Source organism: Columba livia, chromosome 11, assembly GCF_036013475.1.
Source record: "Columba livia isolate bColLiv1 breed racing homer chromosome 11, bColLiv1.pat.W.v2, whole genome shotgun sequence".
Classification (NCBI taxonomy): Eukaryota; Metazoa; Chordata; class Aves; order Columbiformes; family Columbidae; genus Columba; species Columba livia.
The window spans coordinates 20,980,674-21,004,908 of record NC_088612.1 but is presented as its reverse complement, the minus strand read 5'-3'; the positions used below and the strand labels follow the sequence as shown (position 1 = coordinate 21,004,908).

At 57.1% G+C, this 24,235-nt stretch overlaps 2 protein-coding genes across 6 annotated transcripts in view; both read right to left on the bottom strand.

Moving 5' to 3' along the window:
* ZNF609 (zinc finger protein 609) overlaps positions 1 to 12,291 on the bottom strand; it is a 59,562-nt gene extending 47,271 nt beyond the window's left edge. For 2 of the 3 annotated variants that reach the window (XM_065076311.1, XM_065076309.1), the window contains exons 1-2: positions 12,119 to 12,288; positions 2 to 865 (exon numbers count right to left, since the gene is read on the bottom strand). In XM_065076311.1, the coding sequence (XP_064932383.1) occupies positions 2 to 748 (747 nt within the window). In that variant the 5' untranslated portion in view covers positions 749 to 865; positions 12,119 to 12,288. Of the gene's footprint in view, position 1; positions 866 to 12,118 lie in introns of all 3 variants that reach the window. The other variant, XM_065076310.1, reaches the window with a different exon arrangement.
* A 2,173-nt stretch (positions 12,292 to 14,464) lies between these two features.
* Positions 14,465 to 24,235, bottom strand: part of TRIP4 (thyroid hormone receptor interactor 4) — a 29,646-nt gene continuing 19,875 nt past the window's right edge. The window contains exons 12-14 of one of the 3 annotated variants that reach the window (XM_065076313.1): positions 19,821 to 19,937; positions 17,614 to 17,716; positions 14,465 to 14,711 (exon numbers count right to left, since the gene is read on the bottom strand). In XM_065076313.1, coding sequence (XP_064932385.1) covers positions 14,644 to 14,711; positions 17,614 to 17,716; positions 19,821 to 19,937 — 288 coding nt within the window. In that variant the 3' untranslated portion in view covers positions 14,465 to 14,643. The remainder of the gene's footprint in view (positions 14,712 to 17,613; positions 17,717 to 19,820; positions 19,938 to 24,235) is intronic. The other 2 variants (XM_065076314.1, XM_065076316.1) reach the window with 2 other exon arrangements.

The following is a 24,235-nucleotide window of genomic DNA, read 5'->3' as shown; positions in this document are numbered from 1 at the left end:
CCTTCTCCGATTTCACCTTTTTCAGCTGCCGGCACTCGCTTTCCCCGTCCTCCAGCTCCGACTTAACTCCCAAGGGGTTGAGCGCAGCTCCCGTGTCGATAGCTATACTCCCGAGCTGCTCGGCAGCAGCAGGTTCTGTCCCCTGGCCCCCGTCGTACTGTCCCACCCTCACGGCCAGGGCCAGGGGCTGCAGCACGCTGGGCTCCTTCTCGGCCGCAGCCCCCGCGCCCTCACCCCTTTCCTTCTTGCTTTTGGACGAGCCGCCCTCCTTCTCCTTCTTGGAGCCGGCCACGCTGCGAGACGCCTTGGCCGACTTCTCCGAGCCCTTTGGGGTGACAGTGGCCACCAAGCCACCCGAGTTCGCGCCGTCCCCAGAACGTCCTTGAGCCTCCTTCTTGCCACCAGCGCCCTCGCCGGGAGTGAACAAGGAGGTCCCCGGCGTCGGCTTGCCACTGTCCTTGCCACTCTTGCTCCTTTTCGATTTGGATTTGCCCTCCTTGCCCTGCGGGCCCGGCACCGGGCTCACAAACTTGATGTTATCCGGTAGTGTCGCCACCGCGTTGGGTGCCGGCAGCCCCACCTCTTTGGAGCCCGACATTTCCAATTTCTGCTGATCCTTCTCCAAATCAGCGTCCAGGTCAATGATGAGATTCCCTACGCCAATGTCCCACTCATCCCCGCTGTCGTACGTCTCAACCGGGTTCGCATCAATTCCTTTCCCTCCGGAAGCTCCGCTGCTCAAGGACATCTTAGAGTTAACGGCCCCTCGCGGTTCAAGGCTCTTCCCTGCTCCAGGCCCTGGGGGTCACCTACTTCCTCAGGGGGCTTCCAGCGCTCGGGGTCTGCGCAGGTGACGGCATCGCTGCTGAAACGAAGAGCACAGACAACAGCGTTACACACCAACATCTGCCTTCACGTGCGGGCAGGAGAGCTCTAAACCCCCCAAAAATCCCCTATCGCAACATCCTCCCGTCTCCTCCCCGCCACAGCAGCCATCTGGCACCGGTCCCTCGATCAATAGCAGCCCTGGCAGGTCACGGCTCTCGGCTCCAACAAGACATTACTCACACGTTTCCCCGCTCGCCATTTCCCTTTGAATTATCGAGCGCTGCCCCGGGAAGGGAGGATTGATTCCTCTCCTGCCGATGCCACCCGGGGGGAGGGACAAGAGCCGCTCGCCGGGGAAGTCGAGTGTCTCGGTGGGAGATAAATCCCCGGCTTTGGAGTGCCCGCGAGGCTTAAGAACGGTAGCGGGAAGCGCTGGGTTTCCATCCTGCACCCCCAGGCTTTATGGTGTGAAACCCATCACCTCCAGCAGCTTCAGATGGTGGGAAACTGAGGCACAGTTGTATGGGTAACTGGTCTTAACTGGGAAGGACGGGATCGGCCCACGGTTGACCCCGGACGGCCCGAAATTTCTCCTTCGGAGAAATTTCGGGCCGTCCGGGGTCAACCGTGGGCCGATCCATGTTCCTGCTCTGGTGTGGGGATTGAAAGATATTCGCTGATATTAGCTGGTGGCAATTATAAGACATAATTAAGAGGTGAAACAGCTTCTTCCCAGCCAGCTCCTGGCTCTCCACATCTCCTCCCAAATCCTTGAGCGCCCATTAGGCTGGCGCTGCTCTCCTGCCTGTCCTCGCCAAGCTCTGAACAGCACTTCAAAACCAGGTGATTTAAACAGAAATGAGAAGGGGGGGGGGGGGGGGAAACAACACCACCACGCACACAAAACCCACACAAGCACGAATTTCTTCAAACCCCAGCAGGCAAGAGCCTGGAAAGCAGCTTCGTGGTGCGTTTCCAGAGATGCAAACACTGTAAAAATGCCAGGGATTCTTTCATCAGCCAGCCTGCCGCAGCCAGGCCGTTTTCCATCTGCTCCCCACAGCATCCTCGGCCCTGTACAGCTAATAATCCGCTCTCTGACAGGTCATTACGGAGATTTTTAACCCCAGGAGCTGGGGGCTAGCACGCAAGCTGGAAACGAAAAGCACTGACCTCTCATTTCAGCGGCACAGAAAGTGCCAAATCAGGAGAACACTTTGTGCGCCGCAGTCGCTAAACGGCTTCCCAAAGCTGCCCCACGTGCTCCTGCCGCTGCTGCCCCCTCCTCTTCCTCCTCCTCCTGCCCCGGCATCCAGCCCGACCCCACAACCCACCTCCCCAAACTGCCCATGGGGTTGGCGACGGGCAGCAACCATCGGCACAGACGCCCCGGCGCCCTTTGTGCCACGGATCCGCAACAATTGCTTTGTCCAGATGGGCAAAGCCGGGTGGATGAACCAGATTTTTAGGTGGTAACAGCCCCAAAGTCGAGGCACAGCGACAACCCCACAGCGCGGGGACACGCGGGACCAACACACCAGCTACCGGGGAGGATGGGGGTCGGTGTCCAGCCCCGAGAGCTGCCCACCCAAAGGGCCACGGCTGGCTCAAAACAGAGGGACAGACGGACAAGGACACGAAGGCGACAGACAATCTGCAGGGCTGTATTGCGACAGGCACAGCATCACCTGCTCCGCGCGACGCCGGCTCTCAGCTCGCTGTTTTGAGCATGCATTTGTACATAAATATTACTTACACATACGAAATAAGGAGAGCAGACGAGCAGGACTTTGCTCTGAAACCATGCAAACAGCAGCAGCGTTTGCCAACTCCTACCACAACAAAAAGAAGAAGGAGCCCAGAAGTCCGCTGGGTTCCCGGAGATTAGAGAGCCAGGAACAATCAAAGGGTTAGAAAACAAGAGGAGAAAAAAACCATTCACCCTACGGAGGAGGCGTCGAGGGAGCCCAAGCTCGGCTAATGCAGAGGGAACCGCAAACAGGACGGACGAGAACAGGCGGGTTTGCAGGAGCAGTGGGAAGTCACGTCGTGCCCAGAGCTCGGGAGAGGGACCGGGGCAGCGATCGGCCCTTCCCAACCCGCGGTTGGGGACCAGGGCCCCGGGGCAGGATCCAGGGGCGTCCCCTGCAAGTCACCCAATGCACGTGCCTCTGAGGCACCTCCCGCAGCTCAGACACTGAGATTCCCACCCTGATTCCCCGTTTCTTGTCTCTTTGGAGATGAGGGTTTCGGCTCTCTCTCCCAAGCAAGACCCTCTGACCTGTGATGCCACTGCTACGTTGGTCGGACCCATCGCAGGGTCCCTTCCCACCGCCTGGTTTGGCAAAGCCGGAGAAGCTCCGGGTGCCATCCAGATCCTCCTCGTCTGCCCAACGGGGGGAGTGAAGCCGCCACAAATCCCAGCACCTCCGAAAACAGAGCAAAGAGATTGATTGGGCTCTGAACGTGTCCTTCCCCTTACCTCCTGCCATCGCGGGATTGATCCCCGTGCAACATGAAAAGCATGTGCTCACTTGTTGGCCTGGAGACCTGCCAACAAAGCGTTTTAAGAGCAGTCCTGGAGCGCAGATCCTACAAGGAGGCAGCTTTCTGCTTGGGAATGCTGCGCACACACAGCACCAGACATGAATAATTCAGCTCCATTAGGTGCTGAGACCTCTACAATCCGCAGATACGGGCTGGGACGGAGCCAAGCGTATTAAGACAAAACCTGAAAGTTCACTTTCAAACACACCTAGAGAAAGCTATTCAAACAGAACGGGCTCACCTTCAAAACGAGAGCGAGGAAACCGCACGAGCCCCCGGCTCTTTGTGCTCAAACCCGGGCAGGATGCTTGGTAGCAAACCCGCGTGGCCCCGGCTTTCTCCGCCGCTTACCGGAGGCCAAGAAACCAAAAGCGAGGAAGGACTGAACGCCCAAGGGCGGCGAGATGCAGGAGAAAAGCTCTTCTCCTGGCAACGAGCAGCCCACACGGAGGGAGCCTGTCTCATCGCCATGTGCTCCATCCAGCCTGCAGCGCTCCAGCTTCAGCCTCTGGTGGCTTCCAGACATGACCGACTGCAATTTTCACCCTGATTAACTTTCAGGAATGCCCGCAAGAAGGAGCAGCAAAGACGACGGGGTGGGGAGAATAAAAACCCGCAGGATGCGGCGTTACCTCGGGCGGGAAGCTGGGGGTTCGGAGAGCGCTACCCAAAGAGCAAAGAGACCCCCGGGATGGAGCGGCGGGGGGCAAACGCAGCACTGGCAGCCCGGGGAGAGCTTCACGGGGACGCTGAGCCCCCCCTGGCTCACCCAGACCCCAAAGGGCTCCTCAGGAGCAGCACGAGGTGTCCAGGCCCCTCCTGGCAGCGGGCCGGCCGCTCTCCCCATCCGCCGCCTCCGCACAAGATCCCTTTTTGTTTCCTTTTACGACTAAAGAAACTCGGGGCGGGGGGGGGAAACGCGCCTGCCTCTCGCTCGGCTCCTACCGCCGCGTTTGTAATTCCCCAGCTGGGCTTGTTTGGGTTGGATTTTTGTTAAGTGACTCCCATGTCTTTTCTGCAGATTTCTTTTTAAGATGTTCTCCTCTCTCCCCACCCCCTCTCTCTCTCTAGAGATGAGGAAAAAGGAGGAAAAAAAAAGAGAAATGTTGAACGCGAGCCAGCTGGCACGCACAAGAGGAGACGGAGAAATCTGCACAAAGGAGCTTCCTCACTCACTTGCTGCTTTCAGCTCAAGAAATCACGCAGGGGAGGAGGGTTCGCTCTCCCCCATCCATCAGTCAAGCTGCAGCAGACAAAGGAGATTTACCACGACCCCCTCCAGAACCGCCACCCCACGGGGGCAGGATCCCCCCATCGCCTGCGCCCCGTGGGAGGCCGAGCTGTTGCAAAACACGCTGGGGCGCGGGGCTTCCAAACAAGCTGCTTGCTGTGAAACGGAGCGAGGTTCGGAACGGAGGAGCTTCGGGACAACTTCGGCGCTCTCGGGGCCGGCACCGGCGAGCTGCGGGAGGGAGAAGCCTGAACGCAATTTGAATAAAATGGAGCCACCCTTCTGAGGTTTTTTTTATTTTAATATGGAGGTGCACCCCGCCAGGACTACATTTTCCAGCATGCACTGCAGGCCGAGCGCCCGGCGAGGAGCTCGCGCCGGGACTCCCGAGTTTCCATAGGCTGAGCCTTGACACTGGAGATGAACCTGACACGGGGCAGCGCTCGAGGCCTGAGTCATTTGTTGGCGTCCTCGAGAAAAGCCTGAAATACTTGAGTCCAGGCTTACAAAAGCAGGACGGACGAGGTCACGGGAGGATGGACAAGAGGAGCAAAGGCCTTTCCGGTGGGGATGGTTGGGCGACTGCCCTACCTGGAGCAAAGCTCAGGAGACTGAGCAGCCACAACGCTCTCCCGCTACCAAACACACTCTCGAGTGTTAACTTCACATTCATCATCAGGCAAAAAAATGCAGCTCGGATCAAAACTCAACCCCACATCCACCCCTATCCACCCACGACCTTTATGGCAACATTCAACAAGACTATGGGGCGCAAAGACGTCCAGCAAAGTTGTAGATATGAGATAAGGGTGCCAGATCTCAACCTGGCTGTGTATGAAAAAACACTTCAGCTTAGCTAAAACTGTTCGCTTCTTCTTGACGTGTCTTTAACCACGGCACCCAAACTCCACGTAGAGCTGGAAAACCCAACGTTCTCCAATACGGCTCAATGGCAAAGCCGAGAAGCCAAACGCAACGGGCGGCAATGTTGCCAGCGCACAAAGGGGGGACATGAAAAGGAGGAAACGTTTCAGGTGCTCCTTAATGTCACAAAACAGGGAAAACTGGAACATGTTCCTCTTCAATCCTCCCATCGCTCTTGGAAGTGTCATTCAGAGTCGTGATTTTTCGCTTCTCGCGCCCCCAGAGCCGGCGGTTCTTCAGGTTTACAGTGATTTCACGTTGATGTCTCTCAATCCCTGCATTTCTTTCGAGCTCCCTACATCTGTACTGAATGAAACACGACTCGGATTTCCTCTGCCAACACACGGGGAAGCCTAGAGCTTTGTATTTCGAGAAAACTAACAGCGAGAGAAACATCCCTGAAGTGTGTGGTCCCTGGTTCAGGCATCAATACCCACAGAGCCACACGAAGGCTCCAAACATCGTTTCTTCCCCGTGAAGGACAAGAGGCAAATGTCACGTTCTTGGTGCTCCTGTTTGTCCTCTGCTGAAGACATTTCTCCGGTGGGAAGCTGAGCAAGCACCATCATTACAAGCGGAAACGTACGTGTCAACATGACTCACGTTGTAGAGCAGATGGGGTTGGAGGGGACCTTGACAAGTCACCCGGTCCAACCTTTGGTGGGAAAGGGAGCGCAGATGCCATTTTCCACCACCCTGTCCATTGAAAACCTCCAGCAACGGGGACTCCACCACATCCCTGAGGAGGTTGTTCCACTGAATGATTGCAGAGTTCAAAACCTGAGAGCTGACAACACCTCGGAGCCCGCTCAGCACCCCCAGAAACACACTGGTGCCCAGCGCTCTCATCACTGCGGAAGAGGAGACCAACACTCACAGGCACGGGAGAACAAGAATTCGGTGGGTAAGATGAAAGAGCCAGCTTCCTTCCCGCAGCCTCTGATCTCTCCTGAATCAGCGACACTCAACAGTTGTGTCTGCACACGCGGAACCCACCGCGTAATCGCCGTGCCCAAACCTGCACGCCAAGGTTCACCGGTAACAAGAATTACAGCCCCGTCTTCACCCCAAACCAGCGTCCCCATCCGGCAGCACCAAGAGGCGTCACCACGGGGTTCGGCCACCCACGGACTGGTGGCAAAACCAAAAAGCAACCCTGTGAGCAATAACCAGCCAGGATTAAGCGGGGAGCGCTCGGGATGAGTCTCGGCTAGACAAGCCGGCGCTACGGCTCATCGGAGACGCTGCCGGCAGCACCGGCCCCGCAGCCGCTCTCCCAGCGCCGCAAAGCCCGTTCTCCTTGAAGCTGGCCAGCCGTGCCGCTGCCAAAAATAACACGGAACGCTCAAAACGGGACCTCTGAGCAAATTCGTTTGGCACCGAGCTCTGCAACGCGATGCTCCCCACAGGGACAAACCTGGGGGTTGGCTGTCCCCGGAGCGGGGAGCTGGTTTCCACCGGGAAAGCGGAGCAGCCGCGCGGATTTAAAACCGGTCCGGTGACACCCTCGCTAAGCCCAGCGCAGAAGTGAAGTGATTTACGAGAGGCTTAAAGAGATCGGAATCAGCGGCCTGTCCCCACGTGCAACCTAGAAGGGGGCAGAGAGCATGTTAAAATAACCAAAAAGGCTTAGAAATTTCAGATAAAGCTCTGCGCGGGCTGGAGGATTGCCAGGAGTCTGAGAAATTCAACAGCCAGAGGAAGCAGCAAGATGGATGTGACCAGGAAAGATCCCCCGAGCATCAGTCACGGAGACGGGAAGAAAGAAGAGCTGGCGAAGACCAAAGACAACCAAGGGGCATAAATAACCGTGGGGGTAAATGTCGGAAAAAAGGAGCTCAGCCTTTTCCCCCGCTTGCCGCTGTCACTTTTGGCAGCAGCACAAGCTCCGCGGTGCTGGTGAAGCCACCAGTCGTACCCTTCCCATACGGGGCTCTGGAGGCTCCCCGTGTCCCTGTGGTGGTCCCAGTCCCAAACTGGGGCTCCCGTGGTCACAGCCATCTGGTTTTCCAAAGAGAATCCTCCTCCGCAGAGCTGCATTGGGAAAGGGGAACCGCAGAGGCGGGGAGGGCTCCGTGCCAGTCGGCATCGTGGCTCTGTCTTCTCCATCCAAAGGCAAAGCACCGGAGTGGTCCCAGTTGAGTGACCCCAGTTGCAATGGCAGAAGATGTGCCAGGGAGGGTCAGTGGGACATGAGGAAAAGGTTCTTCACCCAGAGGTGCTGGACACTGAACAGGCTCCCCAGGGAGGTGTCACGGCCCCAACCTGACGGTGTTCAAGAAGAGACTGGACAACGTCCTCAGACACACGGTGTGAACTCTGGGGTGTCCTGTGGAGCTGGACTCGTTCCATGGTTCTACGAGTTGGGTGATCCCGGTCGAGCGATGCTCCCGGTCACAGCCAATTTGGAGAGGACAGACAGAAGGGAGAGCTGCTGGGGTTTATTTTCTCTCGGAGAAGAGCACGCAGGCAGCCTTGGCCATTCCCCAGCCTTCGGAAGACGACTAACATCCCTCTGCTGCTCCAAAAACGAAGGAGCTGCCACTTCACCTATTAACGCCTCTAATTCCCTTCATTCAATAAGCAATTAGGGCACCTTGGCTGCACCAGCTAAGGCTTCATTTGCGCCGGGCGGCTCTCATCTCTCTTGCTGTCAAAGCCACCGGTCTGGGAACGATTTGGGAAAAAACGACCAGGCTGCAAACTAAAGGAGGCAGGAAGGTGCCCGCAGACGGGGACCAACGCCAGCAGAGCCAACGCCATGCCAAGAAACCCCCTTTTTCCTTTCCCGGGGAGGGATAATAAATAGGTGTATTTCAGAGATTAATAAAGCGCATTTGCAAAGCTACGATATCCATCAGAAAGTTGCTAATTCACGCTAATGACCCATTGCAAATTGCCAAATTTTGTGAATTAGCCAGCATGGAAAGGAATAAAATCAAAAACCAGCGAGGAGCATGCATCAAAGTGTACTCAGCTTGTTTTGGTCGCTGTAGTTCACTTTTAATTACTTGTGGCGATAGGGAAGGAACAGATTAGACGTGAAACCCAAGCAAAAATAAAGAGGAGATCTTCAGGACAAGAAATTTCATCTCCGACGTCTCTGGGGAAGGGGCAGAAATGCTCCTGGAGATGAGCAAGACTCTACCTCTTCCTCCCACACCTCATTTTCACTCCTCAAAGAGCTGAAGAGCAGACAAGGCTCTTCCCAAGTCGCCCCTTCTCCTGTTGGAGAAGCACCGGGATAACCCCGACCCGACCCAACTCTTTGCACTCGAACGCTCCGTTTAATCGAAACCACAAATGGGCTCAGCCAATGTCTCAAAATCCTTCTCAAACTGCCCGGCTTTGTTAGCAATAAATCAGTGCAGCCACACCGTAAACGAGGGAATTAACTGTAGATGTCGAGTGCTTAATGTTTAAATACAAAATATCAAGGTTCTCCTGGAATTATCCGTATTCATCCGTAACACTGCACTGGCATCCTCTTTTATGCCCTCACACATCTGAGCCGATGGTGAAGCGGCGACGTCAGTGATTTTTGTGCATGCGAAGGACGCGCAGCTGCAGCAACAGCAAAACAACCTCTCGGGTTCATCTCAAAACCCCATTTTTCACCAAAAGCGAAACAGACGTTTCTTTATAGGAAATTATATCAATTAAAAGAAACTAAATCGCACAAGCAAGCAGAGTCCCGGGGCGAGTTTCTCTATTTTCTTTAGAGCAAAACCTCACTCCTTCCTCCACACCCACGTCACGCGAGGCACCGAAGGCGCGTTTCTGATGCACAGCAAAAGCAGCCGTGTCCCGGCGGGATCTTTTTCCTTCCCCGTTCCTCGCGTGAGCCGACCTGGGGCCACCAAAGCTCTGGTTCAGTAGCCACGCGTGGCCACCGATGAGCTCGCACCTGGTACAACCACCTACATTGTGACTTTACCAAATCAATTCCATGGGGAAGGGAGCAGCTCTCCTCGTACTTCAGAGCCCACACGTGCGCGACTTGCGCTCGTGGAGCATCAGAAGTGTCATAGGAGAGCTGCAGAGCATCTCTGGGCGCTTTGGGGACATTGGTGCCCCTCAAAAACACCTTTCCGCAAAGTGTCGGCTGCGAGGAAACACGGGGTGTGTTTGCAAACAGCCCCGCGACTCTCACAGACTCGAGGATGGGGAAACGTGGGGCTGTATTCACCTGCGTCCAAGTGTCACCAGCCCCTGGCAAGGTCACCTGCGGCCCCGGCTCCTTTGCGCACGTGATGCGCCCCCGGCCGTCCCCTGGCCAGTGTCAACACTCAAAGGGCAGAGCCGCCCCGAAACAACATACCTGGGACCATAAATACCGGCTGATTTACATAATACTCCGGCTAAAGGGGACAAAGAGGCTTATTGCGTTCCAGCTGGGACTAGGATTGCATCAGCGCCCGCAGGAGCTAATCCCGAGCGCGGCCGAGGCGCGAGCAAGGTGCGAGAGCTCTTCCTCTTCCAGCCGGCGCAAAAATCCCCCTTTTGAGCCAGGAAATGCGGAATAAATCACAGCACCGAGGACATGACAAGACCCAGGTCCCCAAGCAGCGAGTCCCGGGATCTCCAACCTCCGGCGTGACTCGCGGACATTGGCGCTGTTTCCGCAGGGCGCCCAGAAGTGCTAAATAAACAAGGCAGCTTCTGGTTTTCTTTAATGTATTCAATTAAAAAGATAGTGTAAATATAATCTGGAGGCAAACTGCAACTCAACACTGGCCGGTTCTCGACAAGAACAAACCAGACGGAGCGAACTCTGGCCCTTCCTTCTCGTTCACCCATAATAAAGACACACAAGCTGTTAGTAGCTTGAGAACACCTCAACCGCCTTTATGCTTCGCAAGCCCTTTTTTTCCGCCCAAAAAGGCACATTTTCAGCTCTCCTCACGATTTCAAGGGAAAAGCTTTAGAGGCAGCAGAAGCCACAGCCACCAATGTCCAAGTTGGGTGCAAACAAGGGGACTTTGCGACCCCGCAACTGCGGGGAGGGAGAAATTACACCCAGCACGGGGACACGGACGGACAAACGTCCCGTATTCGCAGCAGCTTCTCCGCTCCCCCCCAAAAATAACATTTTCAGCATGCGCAGAGGCCGCCACGATGGGATAACGTGTATTAAGAGATGCTTAACGAGCAGTCTAATGGCGACTCGCAAAACACGCAGACCCTCCGCTGCAAACTGAGCGCCCAGCTCGGAAAAAGGCACACAAAAAACAACCCCACGTCCTGGCCGTACTCAATTACAGATCATTACGACTTGCTTGATAATTAATTTCCTCCGGTGGCTCTAACCGGCTCGTTGTCCTGAATGCGAGGCCAGTTTAGGTGAAACATTAAAGGCTTGTCTTTTTGCAGCAGCGAGACGGCCGAGCGCACGTCTCCTTCCTCAGCCAGCTCTACCCACAGCAGAAAACCTGCCGGGACGAACCAGGGGATAAAAGGGCAAGGATTTTGTTGTTTCCAGAGCGAAACGGCTTCAAAATAATAAATTATAAATTCTTTCTGGATGAGAGCTAATCGATAAAATAAGGCGAGGGGATTTTTCAAGCGCCGCGTGTGTGCGGCCGTGGACTGCCAACAAAGAGCTAGAAATGTGCAGCATAATCCGAGGCCGGAGCCATCCATCGCACAAAGCGTGGAAATAGGTTTTCCTGAGGATGTCCAGGCGGCGAGCGCCCAAACCAGCCCCGGCGCTGAAATCCTTCATCTTCTGGAGGGGGGAAAAGGGTCTGTGGTGCGTGCAAGGCAAAATGAGCGCGTCCAGCAGCTCCTCCGACCGAAAGGGCCTTTCCAGAACGGGGGGAAAGGGAAAGAACAGCAGGAAAAGAGCTGGAGGTGGAGGGGAGCCAAGTGTGGCGGCTCAGAGCTGAACCTGTGACCTTCCCCGGGGTCGCTCCCCGGGCTGCGCCCCCCGATCCGCCCGCGGCCACGTTGTCACCTGCGGTGTCACCCCGGGACGGACCCTCGGGGCCGCTCACCCCGCGCTGGGACCCCACGTTCTGTAACTGGAGACGCCGCTGCTCGGGGGTTTGCCCCACAAACACACACACTCCTCGCCAAGGGCTTTTGGGAACGCTGAATCTTCCGTGATTCGGCCCCGCGAGGGGCTGTGTCCCCACGCACACCCCAGCGCGGCGCACGAACCCTCGCAGGGTCCCCGCGCTCCCCAAACTCTGCGCAAGGAGGGGGGGACAAGAGGGGGGGACCCCCCCGGGGACGCAGCCGAACCCCATCCCGCGTCCTGCCGCCCCCAGCCCCACCACACCGCGTGTGTCCCCGGCCGTGAGCCCCCCACGCCGGGACACGCGTGTCCCCAACCCCCCCGCGCGGGGGATCCGCACCCCGGGCGGAGCAGGTGAGCCCGCACCCCCCACCGTGGGGGGGCCCGTTCCCAACGGCCCCGCAACGGGCTCCCGCGGCCCCAACGCTCACCGGGGGGAAGCGGCCGAACAACGGCCGCGGGGGCGGGCGGCACGACCCGGGCCCAACGGTCACGGGGAGCCGGGCCCAGGCCCAACGGCCGCGGGGGAGCCCTCACCGCCGCCCCCCGCGCACGCCCCCCGCACTCACCCGGTTCCGCTCCCCTCCCCGGCGGCCCTAAGTGTCCTCCATGGGGCCGCCTGGCCGCTCGCCGGCAGCTACGGGCCGGGCGCCGGGGCCGCCATGCCGCCCAGCCCAGGGCCGCGCCGCGCAGGCCGCGCCGCTGTCCGCCTGGCGGGGCGGGGCCGAGGCCGCTCGGCTCCGCTCGGCTCCGCTCGGCTGCCGGCGGGCGCGGCAGCCCGGAACCGGATCGCACCGGCGGGCGGAGCGGAGTAAAGGGGAGGAGGAGCGGGAGGGCGGAGAGCGCCACCCCCGGCGGGGAGGAAAACACCGCCCGCACAATGGGGGGCGCTGGGAAAACGCGGAGACTGGATTTGTGCGCGGGAACGGCGCGTTTTCTCCACCTCGGAAAGAGGCAGTTGCAAATTTTTGGGGGTGTTTTACACGCTGTGTGAGACCCCGTGGCTGAGGAGGTCCCCCCCCGGCTGCACTGGCCAGCGGTTCAGATCACCCAGCCGGTTTTCAGGCTCGGAAGGACCAGCAGGGAGCTGGTGGGGAGGTCAACACCCTGGGCACCCACATCCACCCCAAAAACACACAATGTTGTGTCCCGCACAATCATTGTTCCTCCCCAGAGGGGTCTCCAGCACTGGGTGGACGGAGAATCTTTGTTCCCAAAAGCACCCCAGTCCCCAGGGATTGTCCCCAAACCCTCCGTGTCCGACCCCAAAGCCTCAGCACCAGCCTCAGAGGAAATTTAGCTCATCTCAGCAGGGCCGGGACACCCCAGAAGAGGTGAAGAGGAGAAACTCTTATCACTATAGAGGAGAAACCGTCCTCATGGGGCACAAAATCAAAATGATCTATATCAACAAATTCAGGTCACTTTTTACTAACATTATTTTGAAGGACTGGGTGAAAGGTTTTGTGGGTGCTCAGCGCTGATTTTCAGCACATCCCAGACCAGGAATGCTGCTCCGGAGGGTGGGAAAACCAGCTCCTGCCGGGAACACGCACCAACCCGGGGACGGGCCGGTGCATCAGCGCTCGCTCCCGACAAAACCATAAATTACGTCATTAATACGGGAGGAAAATAAAAACACTGCCGGGCACCGCGGCTTCGTTGGAGATGACCTGAGCACCCCACGGCGCGTTTTGCCGCGAGGGTGAGCAGCGGCCGCGATCCAGCCGCATGATGAGGGAGAACATGACACCCTTGGGGCTGGAACCCGCAGGTGACACACAGCGATGTAAAGGACGGGGAGGTGACACAGCAGCTGCCGCTCTCACCGAGGGATCCTGACGTCCCCTCGTCCCGGGGGGGTGGTGGAAGGTCCCACTGTGTCACCGAGGATGCTGCGGTCCCAGGATGAGGAGCTGCGGCACAGGGGATGCTGAGCGCTCCCTGCAGCCCGGTGCTCGGTGTCCCCAGCATCCCGCTCACCCCAGGCCGTGCCGGGCAGCAGGGACCTCAGCGATGTTTTGTGGAGACGTTGTCCGCCACGGAACCGGCGGCTCCTTCTCCATGGATCTCTCTTCTCCCTGGAAGAGCATCTCGGACCCTTCTACCTCCAGGAGAGACGCTCCAGGCAGCTCGGGCAAAGCGACCTCTGCGTCCCGCCTGTCGTACCCACCACCAAGTCCTCTCCTGCCCCTGCTCCCCACAGCACCAGCACCCCGGGATGTCACCCCAAGCTCCCTCGTTCCCCTCTGGCTGTGCTCCTACAGGCACTGCGGACATTTCCCCTCGCTCTCCACGGTACGAGAAGAAAAACACGTGCAGGGAAGCCACCAGGAGTCCCACCACCATAGCGGTGGGACACGAGGGACAGGTGGGCACACCAGAGGAGGACAGAAGCGCTGGGGGGTTCTCTGTCCCCCCAGAGCAGGGCGGGCTCCGGGCAGCGAGGACTATGTCAAGGCAGAGCCCGGAGCAACACGGCACGAAGAGCTCACAGCTCAGTGAACACCAGCGCGTAACGCGCACAGACACGGCAATGCGGGGAGCTGCTGGACACGGAGGGTGGAAGAAAACAGGAGAAATTAATCTTATTCCAAAGGCAGGGCGGGTTTTTAGCTCCTGTGCAGCTTTTGCAGGGTGGCTGCTGCTTCGAGACAGATCAGGAGGTAAGGACACGCATCCGTGGAGCCCAGCGCTCACCCCGAGCCCTCCGCTTGTTTGAACCATCCCCCTCGTCCCCCTCACGCCCCATTTCTCCCGCACGCCTCGATGTGTCCGAACCCAGCCAGCCAAAAGGCCCCGAGGGGCACATTTTGGGGAGGGCGGACGCTGCCAAAGCCACCGTGGAGATGGGCAGCGCATCCCGTCACACTCCGCCTCCCACCGCCCGCAGCGCGGCGTGTGACTCGCAGAGCTGGGTGAAAACACGTCTCTTTTAATGCTTTTGGAAAACGAGGGGTAAAGCGATACCTAAGAGCACTCGGGGATTCATCTTGCACCCGCTTTCCAGAGCCGAGGACCATCCTGTCACCCTTCAAGGACCATTTGTCACCCTTCGGTGGCCGCCGGGTGCTGCGTGGGAACCCGTTGCCGCTCACCCCATCGCTTTCTGCTTCATTAACCCCTTCTTCGCTCCCTGATGGATCTTTGCATCCAGCTTCCCTGGAAAGAGAGGAGAAAAAAACCACAACAAGCCCTCATCAGTCTTTATTTTTAAACGCTATTTGCAATGCAAATCAGCTGGAGGCAGCGAGGTCTCCTCGTTAGTGTGTTCCTGTCACATTGGATTATCGCGCTTGAGGAGCCAGGCGTTTCCAGCCGCCGTGGTTTCCCTCCGCAGGCACGACACGGCGGAGCCGGGGGCACAGGGACGCCGAGGAGGGGAAATTCGGTGAGGAGGAGAGGGAATTAACATTTCGCCGCGGCCGAGGCGGGAAACCGATCCCTTCCCTCGCCCGCAGGATGGATGTCGCGTTCGGAGGAGACGGGGGAACACCGAGCACCACAGCTGGGCCCCTCCGGGGGATCGAGCCCGGTGTCACCCCCGGGGGACACGCAGGTCCCTGTGAGAGCTGCGACGCTCCAGCCCCAGCAGATCTCATCCCAGGCTCCAAACCACTCTCGCTTTGGCTCCAGACCAGCCAGAAACCATCATCCTCACTTCAAACCAAGAAAACGTCTCAATTTCAGCCAAACGAAGAGTCCGACAAGGCTCTGCGCAGGAGAGGGAGGTCACAGAACCGCTTCGCTCAGGGATGTCCCGGCAGGACAATCCGGCCTCCCTAAAACCGGTTTCTCCGCCTTTGGCTTTACTTTTGGGCCAGCCTTGGTCCTGTTTGACCTCCAGAGGGAAGCTCAACACACCAAACCCGCGACAAATGCAAAACCAAATGTGAGCGAGGGTTGACAAGTCATCGTGCCGCAGACCCCGGAAGCGACCAGGAGGCTCCTCGGCTCCATCAGCAAAAATAAAGCATTGCGTGGGGAACCTTTAGGAAAAGGCAACAGACCCCATGTCCCTTTCTCTTCCCGCTCAGTGATTTAAGGATCCTTGTCTTGCGCTGCAGCTCATCCCAGTTGTTTTTTTCTCCATCCCCTGGCTGCTTGAAACAGCTAATTTGCAATGGAGAAGCATTCAGATGTCACCGTGGTGAGCTCCATGCTGTCACCTGGCAAGGAAAACCGTTCCAGCTTGGCTTCCCGACACGACGAACTGGCATTTTGTCATGGCTTGAGCTGGGCTTAAAGGAGCCCGGGGCACGCAGGGAACTCAGGTGGGGCCGTAAGCCAGCGCCTTCCCCTTTGCTCTGCATCCAGCTTGCAGAATTAAGCTTTCGAGCGCCTGGATGTAACGCCAGCTCCTCCAAAATCAGCACCTTACCCCCACGGAAGGCCAAAGGCTTCCCTGCTCCTTCCCCCAGCTGTCACAAATGTCACCTGGATGGACAATGTCCCCTTTGGGAGGGGAATGTGCAGCTCCAGAGCTCTCCAGGCCATTAGACTGACCCTTCTCCAAGCAGGAAAGCGTCACAACACAAAGGATGGGAAAGAGCCGTCCCGGGGAGGATGGTGCTGCCCGCAAGATCTGAGCATCATCTGTCACCATCGGCCCGATGCACCCTGTGGACATTGCTGCAAAAATCAGGGAGGAAAGCAAAGTGTTTCACCCTCCTCAGTAAGCCCAGGAGGGCAGGACGCCCAGAGCCCACGGAGAGACCGATGCTGTGGAGAACAGTGCTTCTCTGAGCAGAGAGGGGGCACAAAACCTCAAACCAACAAAAATAACCCCATGCTGTGCTTCATAACCCTTATCAACCAGTCCTGAGCAACTCTGCCGCTAGAGAACTCCTCCCAGCGAACTGCGCTGCAAACAAGATGGAAAACCCAAGTGTCAGTGCTGCTAAACCAACAGCCACAGCTATTTCTGCTTATGCTGCTTTTAGCCCATCAAATTAATTTTTCCCATCCCCTGGAAGCACGTGAGGCTGCTCAGCAGGCTCTGGGTGACCACGGGCTCAACCGTGTCCCTCCTCCAGCCTTTTTTCCGGCACCGGGAATAACCGGCAGCCCACGGAGGGGCTGGTGGCTCGTAAAAAGGGACTAACGACGCTGGCGAGCGTGGCGCAGGCAGATGCTGCGGAGCTTCCCCGTGAGCTGTGCCAGGACGTCCCGTCCCGTCCACCTGCAGATGGAGAACGTCCATCTGGCCCCGCGGTTTGGAGGAGCCGGCGCAGATCACAGAATCCCAGAATGTGAGGGGTTGGAAGGGCCTGGAAAGCTCATGCAGTGCAATCCCCCCATGGAGCAGGAACACCCAGATGAGGTTACACAGGAAGGTGTCCAGGCGGGTTGGAATGTCTGCACAGAAGGAGACTCCACAACCCCCCTGGGCAGCCTGGGCCAGGCTCTGCCACCCTCACCCCAAACAAGTTTCTTCTCAGATTTCAGTGGAACCTCCTGTGTTCCAGTTTGCACCCATTGCCCCTTGTCCTGTCACTGGTTGTCACCAGAAGAGCCTGGCTCCATCCTCCTGACACTCCCCCTTTGCATATTGATCCCCAGGAATGAGTCCCCCCTCAGTGTCCTCTTGTCCAGCTCCAGAGCCCCAGCTCCCTCAGCCTTTCCTCACACGGGAGATGCTCCACTCCCTTCAGCATCTTGGTGGCTGCGCTGGACTCTCTCCAGCAGTTCCCTGTCCTGCTGGAACTGAGGGGCCACAGCTGGACACAATATTCCAGGTGTGGTCTCCCCAGGGCAGAGTAGATCTGCCCCAATATCGTGCAGCTGGTGCCAGACGCGGATCAGCTGCAGACACCAGCTCTTTGCCGAGCGTTTGCAGAGGCAGGAAGAGGCGTTTGTTTGCAAGGAAGGAACATCTGGGGAAAAGGGAACTGAAGACAAAAAATAAAAAAATGACAGACGTATTCAAGTCATTAAACAAACACCTACAGATCAAAGAGGACAGGGCAAAGGTTGCGAACTCATGTGGCAGCGGCGAGCGGAGGTGGTGATGACAGCAGGCACGGAAGGCCGAGGGGGCATCTGGGGAAACTTTACTACTTACAGATTTTGTGTTTTCCTTTGATGGGGAACTTCACAACCATCTCCTGGGGATTCGTGCAGATAAAGACAAACGGGGAGTCGGACTCCTGGCTGAGCTCGGGGTACTGCGAACAGATACACACACAACAGGGTCAGAGCCGCTCCGCGGTCACGGGCAAATCGTTATTGGCGAGACGGGTTGTATCTAGGCTGTGGCAGCTCGGACTAAACAACAACAATAACAACAAACAATTGCAGATTTGGGTCTTAGTGTGAGCCCCTCACTAAGCCTCTGCTCATTGAGCCACGGCCAGGACTTGCTCCCTTTTCAGATCTGCTCACTGAGTGCTCTCACTCCTTTAGAATCACAGAATGGTTTGGGTTGAAGGACCTTCCCAGCTCCCCAGTGCCCCCCCTGCCATGGGCAGGGACATCTTCACCAGCTCAGGTTGCTCAGAGCCCCGTCCAGCCTGGCCTGGGATGTCTCCAGGGATGGTTCATCCACCACCTCTCTGCCCAACCTGGGCCAGGCTCTCACCACCCTCAGGGACAACAATTCCTTCCTCATGTCCAGCCTGAATCTCCCTCCTTTAGTTTAAAACCGTCACCCCTTGTCCTATCACAACAGGCCCTGCTAAAAAGTCTGTCCCCATCTTTCTTATCGGCTGCTTTTAAGTCCAGAAAGGCCACACTAAGGTCTCCCGGAGCTTCTCTTCTCCAGCTGAACACCCCAACTCTCTCAGCCTGTCCTCCCAGCAGAGCTGTTCCAGCCTCGGATCATTTCTGGGGCTCCTCTGGCCCCTCTCCAGCAGGTCCATGTGTGTCCTGTCCAATCTCTCACCCCAGCACCCCAAGTCCTTTTCCTGGGGCTGCTCTCCATCCCCACATCCCAGCCTGGAGTGACACCGGGGTTGCCCCGACCGGGTGCAGGACCTTGCACTTGGCCCTGTTGAACCTCAGGAGGTTCTCATGCACCCACGTCTGGAGCTTGTCCTTGTCCCTCTGGATGGATCCCGTCCCTCAGGTGTGTCACCTGCCCCACTCAGCTTGGTGTCACCCACAAACCTGCTGAGGGTGCACTCGATCCCACTGTCCATGTCGTTGATGTCCATGTCTTTTCAGCCCCCTTTAACATCGATCTGTGTTTTGCTGCATAAAAGTTGTGGTTTCACCCTTGCCTTAAGCCGGTCTAAAGCATGGGGTGTCCACAAGGCAGTGGTCGAGGGCCCTGCCCTCCTAAACTTGTCTGCTCATCGCTGGGACAAGCACAGGACGGGTTTTTACAGCCCAATGCTTTCCCAAATTCATCTGACCAGGGATGTGGGCACTGAAGCCGCTGTCCCGGCTCTGGCTCCATCCCCACAAAGCTCAGTCCTGACACTTTGAGATCTGGAGTGATTCGGCTGCATCTAAAGGGTAAGCGGCACAAAAACCGCTTGCAATGTGCCAGGTCGATGGCTCCGAGACACCGGCTGTCCCCACACAGGGCTGGCTCTGCATGCGGAGAATATGGAGAGAATTTGCTGCAATGAAGACATGGGGGAATTATATCGGAAGGGTATAAACGGGGAAAAAGAGCAACAAACAAACCTACTCAGCGAGGGAAGCGCACTGAAGTCCCATCTGAACGCAGCTCAGCCTCAACAGTTTGTTCAGAAGCAAAATGCAAAACAGTAATAAAAAAAACCCCATCTATCCCACCCATGGCTTCAGATTCCCCGTTGGCTGCAGCGCTCCAGCCCAGGAAACCCTCTTCAAACCGGCTGCGGAAGCGGTTTTTCCTTTCATGGGAAAACCGCTTGCTTTTTATTTTCTTCCGTGGCGCTGCCTCCCTCGAGCAGATCCATCCCGGCTGCCAGAGGGACAGGATGCCAGAGCAGATGGAGCAGCGTGTCCTGGCAAATCCCCCATTTGTTCCTAACAAATGACTCCTGGGCTGTGTGTTTGCAAAGCTCTCACCGACCTGCCAAGAGGAGTTGGGATTTGCCCCCGAACAGCTGGGCCCGGCGAGGGGAGCGGGAGCGCGGCGCTGCAGCGGCGCTTGGCAGCCAGGCCAGCGGTTAGGGCAGATTTACAGAAGCCTGACATGGGTTGGAACAACCAGCGAAAGCGTTTCCAGCCCCTCTCATTTTACAACAGCGTGAAGGAGCCGTGTGCTGAGCGAGAGGGAGATAGACGTGCCCTGAGCTGCTCTGTAAAGCAGAGAGATCCGCACCACACACAGCTGACCTGCTGTACCCATCTGGGGCTGGACGCGCTTCTCCCTCTTGTTATTTTTTGGCTGAGCCACGTTACTTGACTCGTTTCCACCGCTCCACACCGATGCCAAGGATTTTCATCTCGCATCTGCGGGGAAGGAGCTTGGAAGGTGAGAAAGAGCCAAAGCGAATATCCCGAGCCAGCGCCTGCCGAGTGCGAAACGCCGGCGCCGCGTTATTGCTCCCGGCGTGACGCAGGTGACCGGTGGCAGCCGAGGACTCGCCCAGCAGCTCCCACACCAGCACGGCCTCGGGACGTCCCACCGTAAAGCTGTGGGACAAAGCCACCGCCCAGACCTGGTGGCAGAGGTGACCCGTTCCCTCTCTGCTGTGAGGTTCAGGCAGTGGCTTCTTCAGGCAGGTTTTGTGTCCGGAGGTTCTGCTGCTCCCCAAAGCTCCTCAGCAAGCTTCTCCCAGGTGGAACTGGACATCACTGTCTCCCTTACCGGCCCTCAAAAACACCAGCCAGGGTGGTTTCTCCACTGATAGCTTTCATCTGAAACCAGGACCAAACCTTCAGCTCCAAAACCTTCCAGCTCCAAAACCGCCCAGCTCAACGCAATCCCGAGGCCAAGGCGGATGCCACAGCTGCAACTCGGGTTGACGCTTCCACACCGCAGCTTTCATCTCCGCTCCCAGGGTACGTTCCTGTGCCAAATCCCTCCGTGTCCTGCATCTTAAAAAACTCCGTCTTTCCTCTGGCATCTCGCTCCCAGGAGGCAGGGAAGGAGCCCCTTGTCGAGTTGTACATTTAATGCTTCCTATTGTACCCACCCTGGAAAGCTCTGATCCCGTCCTGGTGAACAATAAGAGCAGAATATTCCTGCTGGAGCTGAGAAAAAGCCGTAACCTTTTCCTCCGCCTGGAGAAAAGATGCTCCCAGATGGAGAAGCTGGGGCTGAGCCAACTTAATGGCCAGGCTCCTCTTCCACCAGTCAATTCCACTCGTTCCCCCTGCAGGAATTTAGGGAGGTTTTGGGTAAAGCCCATTTTCTGCCAGGTTAACGGACTGAACTGCTCAAAGAAGTGGCTGGTGAAGCAGGTGGCCGAGGCCTGGTAGGAACCAAGATTTCTCTTAGAGAGCAGCGAGAGGTGGGATGTGCTCGCTGCAGCTCCTGAAACCGCTGCCACAAACCGGACAGACACAGGGAGATGTTCTGCTGCTGCACGATGCGTCACCAGGACCAAGAGCGCGTGTAAGAAGCTGCCAATGTTCAACCTGTTTACCACAGAATCATTTTACTGGAGGAGACCCTCAGGATCATGGAGTCCAACCGTAACCCACCCCTGGCACTGCCCCGTGTCCTGAGAACCTCATCTAAATGCCCTTTAAACCCCTCCAGGGCTGGTGACTCCAGCACTGCCCTGGGCAGCCTGTTCCAATGCTCCACAGCCCTTTGGGAAGAAATTGTTCCCAGATCCAACCTCAACCTCCCCTGGCGCAACTTGAGGCCGTTTCCTCTGCTCCTGGCGCTTGTTCCTGGGGAGCAGAGCCCGACCCCCCTGGCTCCAAGCTCCTTTCAGGCAGTTCAGAGATCAGAAGGTCTCCCCTCAGCTCCTGTTCTCCAGCTGAACCCCCCAGGTCCCTCAGTCTCCATCACACTTGTGCTCCAGAAACCACCTCCATGGACCTCGTTCTGAGAAGTCAGTCGAGTTGTTACTATTTCCTACCCAAAAATCTCTCCCTGTTTCTATTGAGTCCCCTAAACTCAACGTCCTGCATGATCACCACAAGCAATGTCACCTGTAGACACCTCTGGACTGCATCTGCGCTGTCTTGTCTCATCATCAAGACCAAGACGGCCAGCGTGGCCGAACGACAGGACTCCTGCGTCTCCACGGCTCGCTCTGCAGCTCAGCTTGCACACCCGTACCCACCTACCCCATGGCAAAGACCCTTCTCGTGTTGGCAGCTCCTCAGCTGACTTACGCCCTCAGCAGAGACGCTGCCACCAGGACACCAAACACATTCATCTCTGTTACATTTCCAAAGCTGCCTGAGTATCTAAGGGGTAAAATACTCATTTATCACTGTTTCTGCTGGAAGAGGTCACTCAAGACGCTCTACAACCTGCAACACAGTAAGTTTAGGAGACGGGGAGCAAATTTAATCCCAGCTGCTCCACCCCACACTGCCCATCAGTGCCTCAGCAAACCTGGGACTTGTGGTAAGAGCCCAAAAGCCGTATCCAGTCTGCCTGAGAGAGAATACAGAGCCCGTCCCCAGGAAACAGCACCTGCTGCAGCAGTTTTGTAAATAAAAGGTCAATTTAGAGGGAAACCACATTCTCTCTCCCCAAGAGAGCAAGAATCCAACCCAGCCAGGAGTCTGACGGGGGATGTTCCTTCCTAATTTCAACGGATCCCATCGTTATAATCCTGAGGATGCCAATAAAGCAGATGCCCGTACTCCAGGCTTTGACATTGTCTGTACCAGGAACCAACTCAGCATTCAGGAGAAGGCGGCTACAAAGTCCCTCTGCAACAAAGTCCAGACCCTCAAGGAGAAAACCCACACTCCTCCAATTCTGAAGATGCGCAGGGAAGCTGGAAAGAGAGGGCTTATGCAATGTAACGATGGCGTAGAAAGAACAAATAATAGATGATTCAGCCTCTTCTCAGGCCTTCTGCCACCTCGGAGCGGGTTGGCGATGAGGCACAGCTCACCAACTGCTGCTCCAGCCCACTGTTTGCAGCCGAAAACCCCACGTACCTCCGCATGCATCCCCACCGCCCTCTTCGCTCATCCCATCCCCACGGTTGCAATTTGCTGCTAACACGTTGGCGAGATCCGGCCGCGAAGGGATTAGCAGGAGAAAAAAATAAAGAGAAGAAAAAATAGCAGATCTCAAGGCAGCTTAAGAGGCTCAGAGAGGCTGAGGTTAAACGCAGCGGCTGAGTCCGAGCTGGAAAAGGGAGCGGAGCAAAAACGGCCACAGATTTGCCCTCGCGCTGGAGCCGGCACTTTGAACACACACGAAGTGACTGTCAGATGGCCACAGCAGCCACCCCAATCAAGCTGTGAGCAGGGTTAATTGCTAATGAATGTTCCCTACGCTTTGTTTTCACCGTCCCTCAGCTCCCGCCCCCACCAGGAACAGCAGCAGGGCTGCCCGGCCGCCCCACGCTGCAAGAGCAACGGAGGGGACGAGCCACGACCAAACACGAATCCGCCTTCTCTGACAGTCGAGAACATCAACAACAAAACTCCTGCTCATTTTCCCCCCCCCTAACAATCTGTTGAAGTCAATATTTTTTTCCCCGCCTTGGGTGAAGGCTGCAGCGGGGGCCGTGTGGTGACAACGTGGGGACCCTCAGCTCGCCCCAATTCCATCTCAGCACTGAGAAAAGAAACCAAAAGCACGGACAAGAGTTGTGCTGAGCCCCTCGATTTCTTCACCCTTCCCGATAAGCTGCGCTCGGGGTGCCAGGAACCCAAGGCAGGGGAACCGAGAGAGCAAAGGAAAAAGGGGAGCCGAACCATCGCTCGGTGCACCCGAAGGACAAAGGCACCGTGTGCAACACAACACCGCAATGCTCCCCGGCAGCCTCGTTAGCAACCTTTCCAGAGCATCCTGCGCTCTCATTAAAGGTCTCCAGACACAAAAAGAGGAGGAGGAGGAGACCCAGGGTGGGAACAGCGATGAAGCCAGAGCTCTTCATGCCCATCAACAGCACGACAGCTCAGCCGGAACGCAGCCCACTGGAAACCACCGTCCTTCATCGTGTCCCCGCCGTCCTCTCCATCACACCGTGGCCATGGGGCAGCGAGGAGGCGGTGAGGACGTCCTGCGAGGTTAATAATGGAAAGGGTTGAATCATTTTCCTGGCGCGGGGGAGCGCGGCTCGCTCTGCCAGGACACCAGCTCCAGCGCTTCCCCGCTGCTCCCCGAGAGCTCTGCAGTCAAAGAGGCAGCGCTGGAAAGCGGCGCTGTCTGGAAAGAATAAAGGCAAGCGGAGCCCATGTGTTGGCAAGAGAGCTCACCGTAAAAAAGCCTTCAAAGGGAAAAAAAACATAGTCATCTTGGCGGAGACGGCGGCCCCTCCGAAAGAGCAGGGCTGCTGCACCCGGCGGCCATAAATCAGCGCTCCCCAGCAGGCAAAAACACGCGCCGGGCTCTTCCCTGGGACGAGAAGCCCCTCGGCCACGTGCGAGGGGACGTGGGACACCCCCGGGAGCTGGGGACAAACGCCAGCGCCCCCTTTTCTGGGTGATTTGTGGGAAAGGCGGATCCGCTCTTCTTTCACGCCTCATAAGCTTCATAGCCGTCAGACTAACGTAACAGGTAATTAACTACTAAACAGCCATTTTCTCCTCCTCTCCGGAGGGAAATTGTTCGCCATCCAGCTAGAAAATGTTTCTTTAGCGGTTTGCAAAGAGGAAAA